The sequence below is a fragment of the Trachypithecus francoisi genome, unplaced genomic scaffold (genome assembly GCF_009764315.1).
Source record: "Trachypithecus francoisi isolate TF-2019V2 unplaced genomic scaffold, Tfra_2.0 Lachesis_group12, whole genome shotgun sequence".
NCBI classification, from domain to species: Eukaryota; Metazoa; Chordata; class Mammalia; order Primates; family Cercopithecidae; genus Trachypithecus; species Trachypithecus francoisi.
The window spans coordinates 40,381,114-40,394,866 of NW_022681457.1; the positions used below are offsets into that span (position 1 = coordinate 40,381,114).

The following is a 13,753-nucleotide window of genomic DNA, read 5'->3' on the forward strand; positions in this document are numbered from 1 at the left end:
TTATTTGTTTTAAAATCTTAGAAACTGTTCCAATTGGAAGTAGTCTTCTGGAATTAGCATATTCTTATATTAATAATTCTTCACATAATGATCATACCAAGGAAACACAGTTGATTTTGGTTGATTGCTGAGACTTGTTTGTACTAGATTTACAGCATGCCTTTAAAAACAAAAACAAACAAGTGAAAGAAAGGTCCTACCCAACACTGCAAGAATTATACACAATTTATGTTATTGACTGGGACTAAAAAATTATTGCTAGATCTTTATTTTAAAGTGGTCTCCTATTCAGCAGCAGAAAATTGAAGATAATTAATGCTTTCTTTATGAGGGACTGTGGAGTATGGGATTGCTGTGGCATCAAGTTCAACACACTGAGAGCTGAGACATGATGCATTTCTAGAGATAGTGTTAAATGAAATGACTGGATCCTGCTAAGCATTTTCTAGTGTTCTTTTGCTATATGTTTGGTGTCATTCATCAGCAGGGAATGGTTGAAATGTGAGGCATAAATTGGCAGAGTAGAGAGAACCTATGCATTTTAATACCATAGCCACAGACATCCAGGGCTCCTAACATTTTCTCCTAGATCTTCCTGAACATGGAGGGCAGGACAAGAACACCAGTGATTTTATTGGAATGAAGCCAAGACAATAACATTTTTGTATGCTCTTTATAATATAGCTCTGAAGAATGAACAAATAAAAAGAATAGGGTCACCATGTATATCATTGTTTGGCAAGTGACAAGTGAGACAGTAAGCAATCCTCAGTCAGTAGCATGACAAGGAAATACTCAAGACAGACACTGACTGTATTGTGAATGAGGTGCCTTGATGAAGCAAAGGTTTGGGCTCAATAGTGAGTCAAGGAACCATTTTAAAGATGGGCTACAGTCACTCATTAAAAGGGATAGAACACAACTGTGCTGATTGTAGAATTAACTGTGACTTGTCCATACAATAGATGGAGGATGCAATCTGTTTTATAGAAGGCATATCTTAAAGGGCCTTGTAGCTTTGTTAAGGACAGATGATAGTCAGCAGGCTGAAATTTTCTCTCTAGTAGACCACTTTGATAAATTCTCAAGGTTTTATTTGTATACATTACCACAAGACATAGACTTCAGTTACAATGGCAGCAAATATAATATGTACTACCGACTATGAATTTTTAGGTAAGATAAAATGCTTCTTAAAAGATTGTTAGTCAGAAATCTGGAGATTGGTACTTTTTTTCAGAAAGAACGTCAGCTCAACCTAATGGCTGTATACTGCATTGTGACATTTATTTTTATTTAGAAGTTGGATTTTTGTGATTTAAAAAAGTAATGCAAATCTTCATTTAAAAGTTTAAATGGCATCAAGACAGCCAGTTTTCATATAGTAGTAAAATTGTTTGAATTTTAGACAATGATTGATGGCCTCTCTTGACTGTATCTTAAACAAAAGGACTTACTGTACTTTTTTGATTATCAGTATTATGCAAATATACCAGTAAACAACTGCTTTCTGAGATCTTAGGGAAGTAATGATTAATGAAGCATAAAAATGTAATTGTAATTGTATCACCCAAATTATGTCAATGAGATACATTAGTGACATATGCTAAAAAAAAGAGAGAGAATAAAAGACTCCCTCTCTCCCCAAATCTTACAACTCATTAAATCTGTCTTCTATTGCATGTTGAACATAACAGTATCAGGAACTTGATGAAAGTTGGTTATTCATTTATGATGATGATGAGGCTGCTGAAGCAATTGGTATAGTTTTGTGCATTACAGAGAAGGTTGTATGCCAGTTAACAAATAGACACCCACTATGTGCCCAACACATAGGGAAATAAGAGTCATAGTTTGTGACCTCCATGGATTCTAACATTTCTTCTCATTAATTAATTCCTTCACTTGATATTTACTGAATGCCGGTATGTACCAAGTATTGACCATGGCACTGGGAATAAGGGTGTCCAGAAGACAAAATCTTTTTCTTGATGGAGTTGACGGTTTAATGGAGTCATGGCATATGCTTCCGAAACAGTTGAAGGATGAATAATACACAGAAAATTGTCAGGAGAAAATTATGTGGGGTATAACCATTATACCAGATTGTTTTGTAGAGGAGAGAGATTGGCACTGAACTTTGTGGCTAATATTTTAGGCCATGAGATAGGAAATATATTCAAAGAGCTGGAAATTACACGGGAGAGAGTATCAGAGATTTAAGCCATAGGCTATTACCTAGAGAATGCTTGGGTATACATTGACTTATAATGAAGAAAGATGAATTTCAATTTGTTGCTTTGGTATGTTGAAGAAAAATTAAAAGTGTAACTCCAGAGAAGTAAGTTCAGAAAGTTAACCAAAAAAAAAAAAAAAAGCACAACACTCAAATTGTCTTATCCTCGTGACCAAACAACCAGATTGACTCAAGTGCCACAATTACACTGAACTAATTTTAATGAAATTGACTGGATTATCAGGAAGGGCTGACTTTTTTGTCCTCACCAGAAGTATATATGGATTTTATCTTTAGCTAGACTCATAGTATGCTTTAGGGTTAAATAGACATTTTTTATTAATTCTGGCTCAATTCTTTTCTGTGTGTTCCATGTGCCTTAATTTGTTGGTCTTCTAGTATCTTTGCATTTGGTCTATAGGTTTAGATTGGCTTTTCAAAGACTGATTTTCTCTAAAATGTATGGGTATCTTTTATTTTTGAAAGGACACTCTTCTCATTAAATTTTTCCACCAAATAAAATAGGTAGATGCCAAGGCACAGGGAACAAGCACATATATTTCAGTAAAGAGCTAGATCCTCAAACAGTGAAGCAACAAATGCATTTTATACATAGATGTCCAGGCACAGTAAGCAACACACACAAACTTCAATGAATAAGTAGATGCCAAGCACAGAAGAGCAACACATACATTTCAATAAGTAGTTGGATGCTGAGACTGTGAACTAATACACACAGTTTCAATAAGCAGATAGAGGCTGAGGCACAGCGAACCAACACACACATTTCAATAATAGATAGATGCCCAGGCACAAAAAGCCTATCCACATTTCAATAAGTAGATAGATGAGAAAAAACATTCTCATTAAATAATTAATTATTGTACTATAACTTTGAGAATGCTTTGGAAAATCTTTCCAAACTACTGTAACAACAAACTAAAGGGCCAGTTGGAAATTTCTTGCTGGAAAAAACATAATGTGTTATAGGAGGGATGGTTTACTGAAACACCTAACTGGTACAGTCTGTTTTTGCTATTAAAACAACGTTGCCAGAGGTCAAATAAAGTAGTCTCTTATTCCTGAATCATTGTACCTCCAATATTACAACTAATTACTGGACTAGCTTTTTCTTTAATTCATAGATGAAACACTAATAATTACTTCAGTCATGATAAACATTTTTTATTAGGATGAAAATGTCTTATGCATCTATTATTACCAATATTTGGAGCATAACTGATATTTTCTTAGTGTAACTATATGTTTGATGTAGGTAATCATATCTGGAATGAGCTAGAGTTTATGATGATATTACAAGCATGAAGTAAAATGCCTCAAATTCCTTTTGTGCCAAAGCAAGGCATACATACAAATATAAGATTTCATAGATGTGTTTTCTTCTTCTAAGACTTTGAATTTACCTACTGAGTTTTTAATTTCCACCACTGCCAAGAAATAGAAATTATAAAATAAGGGTAACTCTTGGGTGAATACAAAAGTTTGGATTAAAAAAGTAAAAACAAGGTCCAAAAGGACATCTGAATATTAGTCTAAAGCAGGGGTCCCCAGTTCCCAGGCCCAGGCCTTTTAGGAAATGGGCCGCACAGTAGGAGGTGAGTGGCAGGTGAGCAAACATTACCACCTGAGCTCTGCCTCCTGTCAGATCAGTGGTGGCATTAGATTCTCATAGGAGCACAAACCCTATTGTGAACACATGGGAGGGGTTTAGATTGCACGCTCCTTATGAACATCTAATGCCTGATGATCTGAGGTGGAACAGATCCCAAAACCATCTCCATCTCCAAGGAAAAATTGTCTTCTATGAAACTGGTCTCTGGTGCCAAAAAGGTTGGGGACTGCTGGTCTAAAGAATGAGAGAAAAAGAACTACTGAAATGAAAATCATGCCATTCATCATGGGACAGATAAGAAGAAGGAAGATAAAAGGCACTGAGCATTGTTTTATTCCATCTATCACTATTAGTGAATCTATTAGTGATACTTTTTTACAATTACCTTTTCATTCTGGGACAGATAGCTGTCCTCTGCACATTCATTGTTTTGACATCCAACTTTCTGAAGGACACCTTGGTTACGTGGTGTTTACTCATTTGATTTTTCTATTGGTTATATCTGTTGTTGTGGGCACAGGAGATTTGGAGCAAAACATTTATTAGCACCAGATCCTAATTTTTTAAAGAGATGCTAGTAAAAATATAATCATAGAAATATTTGATGAGAGAGTGCTAGAATCAGCTTGAAAGACAACTAGACATACGCAGATGAAGCTAGAATCATAGAGAATTAAAAATGAGCTCTCCTAGTGCCACGGAGGCTCACATACAAATCCTTAGTCATCATCTCCAACTATTCAAATCTTGACTCCACCACATTTTTGTTTGGCTTGACCTAGGGCAAGTTAACCTCTCTGTACCTCAGCTTCATCTCTCAGAGGTGTTAGCAGGATTAAATGAGACAATAGATGTAAAATATTAAAACAGTGCCTGAAACATACTAAGTAATAAATGTTAGTTTTTAAAATCATCTTATTCGTAAATAAAACATAGCACCACTGGCCTCATTACTGGGAATGGTGTAGTGGAAGACAGACTTGGAATCCAGATAGACTTGGGCTGAAATTTTGCCTTTGCCACTTACCAGTAGTGTGAACTCGGGCAAGTTAATGTGTCTGTGACTTGGCTTTCTTTTTGGCAATATCAGAAACATAGCAACCACCTCTGGGGGTTTTAGGAGGATGAAATGGGTTCATATATATAAAGTGTTAACACAACTTTTTCCTTCCCTTTCCTCCTTCCTTGAAGACACACTGGGGTAAAGAAATTCCATGATCCCTGCTGTGCCTAAGCCACACCAGTGGACCTGGTCTTCTTGCACCACCCCTGTGGCTGGAGGTTTGAGACACTGAAATGAAAGTCATGCCATTCATCATGGGATAGATAAGAAGAAGGAAGATAAAAGGCACTGAGCATTGTTTTATTCCATCTATCACTATTAGTGAATCTATTAGTGATACTTTTTTACAATTACATTTTCATTCTGGGACAGATAGCTGTCCTCTGCACATTCATTGCATATACTGACAGGTATATTTGATGGCCAGCAGTAGGTGGGTCAAAGCTTTAAAGTTGAATCAAATTAATTGATTAGTCAGTGAGTTTGATTTAAAAAGATTGAACTAACAACCTATTATGCAGTGGATGCAGGGATGGCAGAGTTTCTTTAAACAAGAGCAAGTCCTCTAAGACAGAGACGTCTCTGTTGTAGCACCTTGAATCCCACCACCTCCATCCCAGTTCCCAAACTCTTCTGGGATCTGGCTCAGGTAGGAGTCTCTGCACCCCTGCCTCCTTCTCTTCACCTGTCCCAGTGATCTTCAACTGTGGCCCTTCCTTAAGAACAGCAAAGGCTTATGGGGAGATGTAAGGTTTATCGCCATAACAATTTTAAAAGTTAAAAGTCACTTTAACTTTACCAGGATTTCTTATCTTGAGTAAATAGAAACTTCTGTGCAGACTAGAAGTTAAAGGTTACAGAGAATCTGAGGAATTCCTTGAAACAAAAGTTCATATAAGTTTTCTTTCCATATATATATATATTTTTTTAACCTTAAATCCACCTTGACTCTTTGGACCTGAGGTTGCCTGGCCTGCTTTCTGTGTAACCCTCCTAACTCCTGTACTTGTAATTGCGTGTTTCTTCTTGTCTTCCCCAATTCAAGTGTAGGAGTCTCTTCCTAAAGATGTTGTACAAAGCAGAGGAGAAGGATTTGAAAAAGTTAAAGACATAGTTCCTACCCTCAAGACATAAGGGACTATTATACACATACTGACATCTCAATTCAATATGTTCTACATATTATACTGATACTATGTTTATCAGTGTTAAAGGAGTGGTGTCACACACAATGGCTGTATAGAATGAGAGATTATTCAGCTACAGAGAGATCAAGAAAGGTTTTCTGCAGAAGATGGGACAGGAAGGATAGGAGGATTTAGATAGGTAATTTTTAGTGAGGGACGGGCAGGAAAAATGGCATGTTTTTGGCATTTGCAAAATATTCTGTAACTAGAGTAAACAAAATGAAATAAGAAGAACAAATAAATAGAGACTAGAAAACCACTTAGGAGTCTATAATACTATGTTTGCTTTTAAAGCGATAAGACACCTGAGTGTCGAGAAAGGACAGAAAAACAAGGTGTGGGTTGAGAGGCAACATGAAAGTGGATCAAACAACTTATATATGGGTGCTGGCTCAGATGTGATATCTGAGGCTCCAGAATTGGAAGTTTATGCCATCAAGTAAATTCATGTGTGTGTGTGTGTGTGTGTGTGTGTGTGTGTGTGTGTGTGTATATATATATATATATATTTTTTTTTTTGAGACACAGTCTCACTCTGTTACCCAGTCTGGAGTGCAGTGGTGTGATCTCTGCTCACTGCAACCTCTGCCTCTCAGATTCAAGTGATTCTCGTGCCTCAGCCTCCTGAGTAGCTGGGACTACAGGCATGTGCCACCATGCCTAGCTAGTAAATTCATTAATATCAAGTCACAGATATGTCACTGTAACTCCACATATGTATGTACAAATATTTATATATCCATATTTTCTAAGTATTTGAATAATTTGAAAAATAAGCAGGGAAAATTGAAGCTTGTCTTACTCTACATATTCACTGAGTAAAATTATTAAGTTAAGAGAGTATTTCTTGTAATATAATATGAACTGGGATCAATTCACAAGGGAATATGCGAGGGAGAAAGTAGCTAATGTAGCCCTGGAGGCACAGATAGGAGTAGTTTGTCCAAAAGGAAATGATAATCCATTGAACTTTGTAGTTATTGGACCATATATAGAGTTAGTTTGTTTCTGTCCAATGTATTTTCTTCAAGAAAGATTGAGAAACTAGAATATAAGAGGTAGGGGTTTGCAAACCATTTTGTATGAAAAGCACTTGAAGAAATACAAGACTAGTATTATTTTAAGATATGTGAAAGGCTGACATTTAGTAAATGGACTGATTACCCATGATGCTCTAGAAAACAAGATTAAAATATGTTGAGTAAATTTTAGTTCCTGGTAACAGAAAACATTCTACAACTCATACAGCTCAAATGGAAAAGATTTTTTCCTGAGTAGTGCTGAGACTTTCTTCTCACATACTTAATGGCATCCCTAAGTAATTTCTGCTTTGTATGGAAGTCTGGACTAGATAACATTTTCCTGCACTCTGTAAGATTTGTGATTCTGTCTTCTCATGAGAGGTGATGTAGACAGTCCTCTATGTGCATAATAAATGGAGCCCATTTTGTTCCCTTCTGTTCTCAGAATCCCCTCAGTTACATTTCTGTTTTATTCACATTAACTTGGGTCTTGGTGGTAGTGCCATCTAGCACAATGCCTAGATACAGTAGACACTCAAAACTACTTGCTGCTGGATTGATTTACATTTATAAATATGCAGAGGAATGGAAGCATAATTATCAAATTTACCATGGCTTTGAATAGTAAACAACCACAGCGCCTGACTCTGGCCAACACATGTACAGACATGGGGGAGAGATGATGGGATAACATCCAGAATAAACCTTAGCAAACATGAGCTCTATTATCTATGAGTAAAGTAGCCTGGCAGATTCATTAACTTTGGTAACCTTAACAGTTGATAGAATTGTTTTAGGTGGCCCAAATGAATGGAGATCCATTGTATTACCAACTATTTTGTTCTTTGCAAGCTGGCAATAAACATATACTCTCCTTCCTCCAGGCTTCTTTGACCTCATTATTTCACTTATGTTAGTATCCAGTGTTTTACAGTTATCAGGTGAATTGATTAATTTTTTCATAGAATATTCAAATACTTTGTCCTGTCTACTTCTCAGAACTCTAATCATCAACAAAGATATACAACTGTAATGTGCCAAGGTTCGCAGGAAGATATTTTAGAAAATAACCCATATTCCTTTAGTTCCATGTACCGGGTAGCTCTTGGAAACTCTATGAAAGGCTGTGTGTATGATGAGACTCTGTACATAAGTGTCTGGAGTACAAGTGCTGGTGGGACAGACAGATAATAATGTTCTCAAGGCTTGTCAGGAGGCTGTTGCCAGAGACCAGAGAAAATGGCTTCCGACTGCTTTTGTCAAACCAGCTTGCAGACATCCTTGTTCTGACCCCAGTTCCCACATGTCCCTTGCCAGTCTTATCAGGGCTTCAGTCTTCCGGACATTCTGTGGTAACTTCAGTGCTGCTCTACTCACAACCATAGAGATGTACGCAAATAATCCACATCAGTTTTGATTCTTTAGTAAAATAGTATATTTCCACACATTTCTTAGGAAAAAACATAATTTATAAAAGTAATGCATGATCTATGTAGAAAATTAGTGAATTTGAGACAAACAAAACGAGGAAATCAAAAGTCTCTGTAGTTCTGCTGTCTAGAGTTAACCAATGAAAACAATGACATACACTCTAGGCTTTTATCTGTGCACAAAATTACATATTTGGGATTTTTTCAAAAATGGAACCACATAATCAGTACAGTTTGGCAATTTGCTTTTTAAAAAGTTAACACCGAATCACAAACATTAAAGTCTGCCTATATTTCAATTATGTGAAAGTACTATAATTTATCTTCTGTTGGATACTTAGGTGGTCCTGAATTATCAATATTATGAATGTATTTGTTATTACTAATATACTAATGATAAACGATATTTCTTTTACAGAAATACTCTCCCCACATTTATTGGTGGCTAAATGATTAGTGCTTCTTCCAAGTCATGCTGCAGAGTAACCCCTTTCCAAGGCTGGGGTTGGGGGTTAAAGGTGGGGAGAGAGTAATGATGAGTGCTTGGGCAGTGCCCTACTGTTCTGGGGAGAAACCTGGGCACTGGGCTCCCTCAGAAGAGGACTCCATGCCTTTCCACATCTGGTGACCACACTGCTGTTTATAGGGGAGAGAGGAGAAGCAGAGAAGTGTGCACCATGTAACTCAAAACAAAAGGAGTTACACAAACAAAAACTCAGAAGGGCATGGTGCATCTGGGACAGATGAGACCTTCACAGTGGTTGTATTGTAGGGAATTTGCAGGGGAGATGAGAATATAGAAGTAGCCTTCAGATGCATCATCAAGAAGCTAGCTGAGGAGTTTGTACTTTATTGTGTAGACAAAGAAGGTTTTGATAAAGATCTTCAACTATTGGTATCATCGGGTCAAATTAAGATGTACATTTCTTTCTAATAATGGGTCTTGATTTTCTTTTTACTTGTGTTTTGGTCTTTGTTACATCATCTTTTAATGGTGGCAAATTGACCCAAGTTTCACTTTTCAGTTTTACCCTTTGTTTATTTATTTCTTATTTGTTTGTACATCCAAGATGTTTTCAAAGCCACCTTATATATTCCACAACTGTTTGTTTGGAAGTCAAAGCTGGGACCAGTGATTTGCTTAGTTCTAACATGTAGCTGGGACAATTTTATAGAACTGATTCCATGAAATGATCTCTTCAAAATCTTGGGTGGTCAGGAAATGGACACATGAAACCACGAAATACATTGTTACTGTTAAGTCACAATGGTAGTGTAGAGAGAAACTCCTTTCCTCAAAGTCCTTAGAAAATTCCATTGCATACTTTCTGGAATGTTTTAGCCAAGTTAAGGCTAGGGCAAAGAGATGTAGAAAAAGAAATATAAAATTGAAGAGAGTGGTATCCTTGTAGTTAACAAGCAGAAAATCTAAAAGTAACATTTGTCTTATACCATTTACAAATTAATATCAGATGGTCTAAATTCGTTTTGTAAAACTATTTGTTAGCTTATCTATAATTTATTTATTTAAAAATACTTCATTAAAATAAAACAGATGTGCATTGGCTTTGCATTTACTATTCTCAGAAGTATGAGAAGGTCAGTTACTGATATCAATGTTTGTCCTCCCTTAGGTGATTCTGTTTATGCATATTTGACTTACTATAGAAGTTATCAATTTTGTAGTTCTAATGTCAATTTGAATTCAAATGATTCAATTGTCTCCATGAGTGTTTATGCTATCATTCATTTCTTTCTATCAGTATTTTGCACAATAGCATCACTCTGTGGAAAGTGAAATGAATGTCATCTAGCATAGCTAGTTAAGTTTTAAAAAATTATAGGATTGAAAAAAAGGCTGCATCAACTAATTTCCCTGTTTTCTTCTTTTCTAGGTGACAATGGCCAACATTGGAATAAATGGAAATCATTCTCTGAAAACTTGTGAAACAACACTTTTTGCTCTCCGAATGGCAACATGGAATCAGATCTTAGATCCTTGGGTATATATTCTTCTACGGAAGGCCGTCCTTAAGAATCTCTACAAGCTCGCCAGTCGATGCTGTGGAGTGCATGTCATCAGCTTACATATTTGGGAGCTTAGCTCCATTAAAAATTCCTTAAAGGTTGCTGCCATTTCTGAGTCACCAGTTGCAGAGAAATCAGCAAGCACCTAATTTAATAGGACAGTAGTAAGTCAGTGTAGGGCTAGAACAAAATTAAGACATGTTTGGCAATATTTCAGTTAGTTAAATACCTGTAGGCTAACTGGAGAATTCAGACCTCATCATGTAGTTTGAAGATACTTTTGTCAGATTCGTGTTTTGAAATTTGTCAAATAAACAGTATAATTGTACATTTTTCACTTGTTTTTGCCAATGGGAGGTAGACACAATGAAATAATGCCATGGGAGTCACACTGAAAGCAATTTTGAGCTTTATCTGTCTTATTTATGCTTTGAGTGAATCATCTGTTGAAGTCTAATGACTTTATTTGGCCTATTTGCCAGAGAATATCTTATTGTGGCCTGCATAGTGAAATGGTTATTTTGAGATCACTGCTCTGTAGCTAATCCTTATAAATTAGGCTCAATAAAATGAAGCACTCTTATTTTTTGATCTGGCCTATTTTGCCTGTCATTATGTAGCCTCAATTAATACATGCATGGTCATGACACCTGGAATTCATGACGGTTTATTGTAACAACCTCTGCATATTCCAGGTCTGGTGGACAGGTTGCCTGATCTTGCAATCCTATCTAGAATGGGCCCATTCTTGTCATATTTGACAAACAGGACTACTTACATTTATTATTAAGAAGGTCGATTGTTGTTGGAAGTGTTTTTTGATGTCACAGACTAGTGATTTTCAAATAATCATTTTTTTCTCTGAAAATTTTGTGCATGATTGCGCAATAAATAATTTTTAGAGAAACAAAGGCTCTATCTCAGCCCATTGATGGACAACTAGAATTACAGCAGTTTCAAAACTCTACCATGGATAATGCAAACAAACAGAAGCTACATGCCAGTGATAGGTGCAAAGAATATTGGCAAAAGGTGCTTTACCTTGAGCCATTATTTGTGTTAGAGAACTTTAAAAGAAACATAATCAATATACAATATTCAAAGACTATCTGCAGCTAGTGTGTTTCTTCTTTACACACATGTACACACAGACATCAGAAAATTCTGTTGATAGCAGGTTCATTAAATTTGTAAGATGGCATATTCTAAAGCCTGTGCTACCAGTACTAAGAGGAGAAGAGTGGCATTTTGCCAAGCACTTGGGGATTATTATAACGATTAACTAGGCGATCAAGAGAATCTCTCTCCAAATTTTCCAGTAATAATTGAGACTTTTTCTTTGCTTGTTTGTGTAATTCAACCAAAAGAATTTCAGTACTCATTCAAATTGTCCTAGATCTATCAGAAATAAGGGTAGGCCATCCTGCTTTATAATAGGGAAATGCATTTCTGTATAAGAGTTATTTGCTTTCATTAACTTGGATTCATTTAAAAATTAATCTTCTCTGTTAGGCTGATTTCAGATTCTCTAAGAAATCTGTGTAATTCAATGAGACTTAAATTATTATGCTCGTAAATATCTGCTTTTGATTGGTAATTTACATTGGAAGTCATGTTAACTTTTAGTGATGTTTTTGTAAATTCCCATAAGTAAATTAAAAGGAATTAAGCAAATAGCGTTACTGAAGATTTAAAGGCAATAATTTTTCAGTAAGTTTAAAGAAGAGAAACACAAACATATTGGCACATGATATTCTGATTTTAAGGCCAGTAAATAATTAATAACACAAATTTAGGCTATTCTTATTTATAAAGCACATAGTAGATGCTTGGTAAATACTTGCCAGGTTGAACTACAGACAAGAACCTCTTGGTGCAAAATGAACACAGAATTGCAAAGTTTTGTGCAGTTTTAATTTAAACTGACGGTTATAGATTTTTGTAGTATATATGAGTGTATGTATGTATATACACAAATGAATATGTGTGTGATATGTATTTCTATAGTACATATACTTTAAAAAAAAGCTGCTGCAATTAGTGACTGTTATTACATTACATAAATGCTCTCATTTGTTTCAAGAAATCTTAAAGCCCAGAAGATCTTTCAGATGGTTTATTTGCTTTCAGAGGAGAATTTATTTCATACAGTTACTTAAGAGTGTTGTTATCTTGTGAACAGAGACAAAGAACCATTCTCCATCCTTCCTCATCATGCTAGGTACAATGCTTCTATGAATATTTCCATGTATTTTGACTGGGGAGAGGCATGGAGAAAGAACTCTCATTTAGGGGCTCCTTCTCCTTGAGGCTTCTAAATAAATGGCAGAATTCTTGCTGTATTGCCATGATGTCACCCTGGCCATGTGTACTGACTTGGGAGATCTTGCAACATGACCATGTGTGAGAATGTATGAGCATGCAAGGCTTTGAGGAGTGAGAGAGAAGTGTACATATCACAGGAGGGTTATCTATGTTATCTGAGCATAGGTTCGGGTAACCAAATTGGTGTTAAAAATGATGTTAAACCCAAGAAGTAGACATCAAAAATTTAAAACAAAAATGTTTTCATTGTTTTAAGTTTTTCTTCTGAGTAAAACAAAATTAAAGAAAACAAATGCAACAATGTGTACATCTGACTTCAGAGTTTTATTTCTGTTATTATATGTGTTGCATGTAGCTTGGCAATTTACTGTATAATGTATAATAGACTGGAACATCTACCAATAACTTTCATATAATGTTCAAAGTAGAAGTATATTTGTTCGGGTTTCTGGAAATAAATAGTAAAATAAATAGTACAAATAGTTTCAATAAATTTACCAATTTGAGTGTTTTCAGCTCTATTTCAAAACTCATAACTAATCTTCAGAGTTACTGAATTTCCTTTTGAACTGGGTAAGGCATTATCCAAGCAACTTCACATGCTATTTAAACATGATTTCTGGGTGGTTATATTATTCTGGACAAATAACCTAAACATGTCAGGATTTTTACAAGTGTTAGTGAATTTTTCTAAAAAGATGAGACAAAAGCAAAAACATCACACATAGGTTTTAATTACTATGAATACAAAGATAGATAATGCTGATTCACAATTAGCTATGGGTGCATCCAAACCGGCAGACATTTTACTGATGGGTTTAACTAGGTG

General features: G+C 35.7%; 1 protein-coding gene across 1 annotated transcript in view; it reads left to right on the forward strand.

Annotated features, from left to right (window-relative positions):
• The window catches only part of PTGFR (prostaglandin F receptor), a 48,220-nt gene extending 34,824 nt beyond the window's left edge, over positions 1-13,396 (forward strand). The window contains exon 3 of the mRNA XM_033225389.1: positions 10,467-13,396. Coding sequence (XP_033081280.1) covers positions 10,467-10,748 — 282 coding nt within the window. The 3' untranslated portion in view covers positions 10,749-13,396. The remainder of the gene's footprint in view (positions 1-10,466) is intronic.
• The last annotated feature ends 357 nt before the right edge of the window (positions 13,397-13,753 follow it).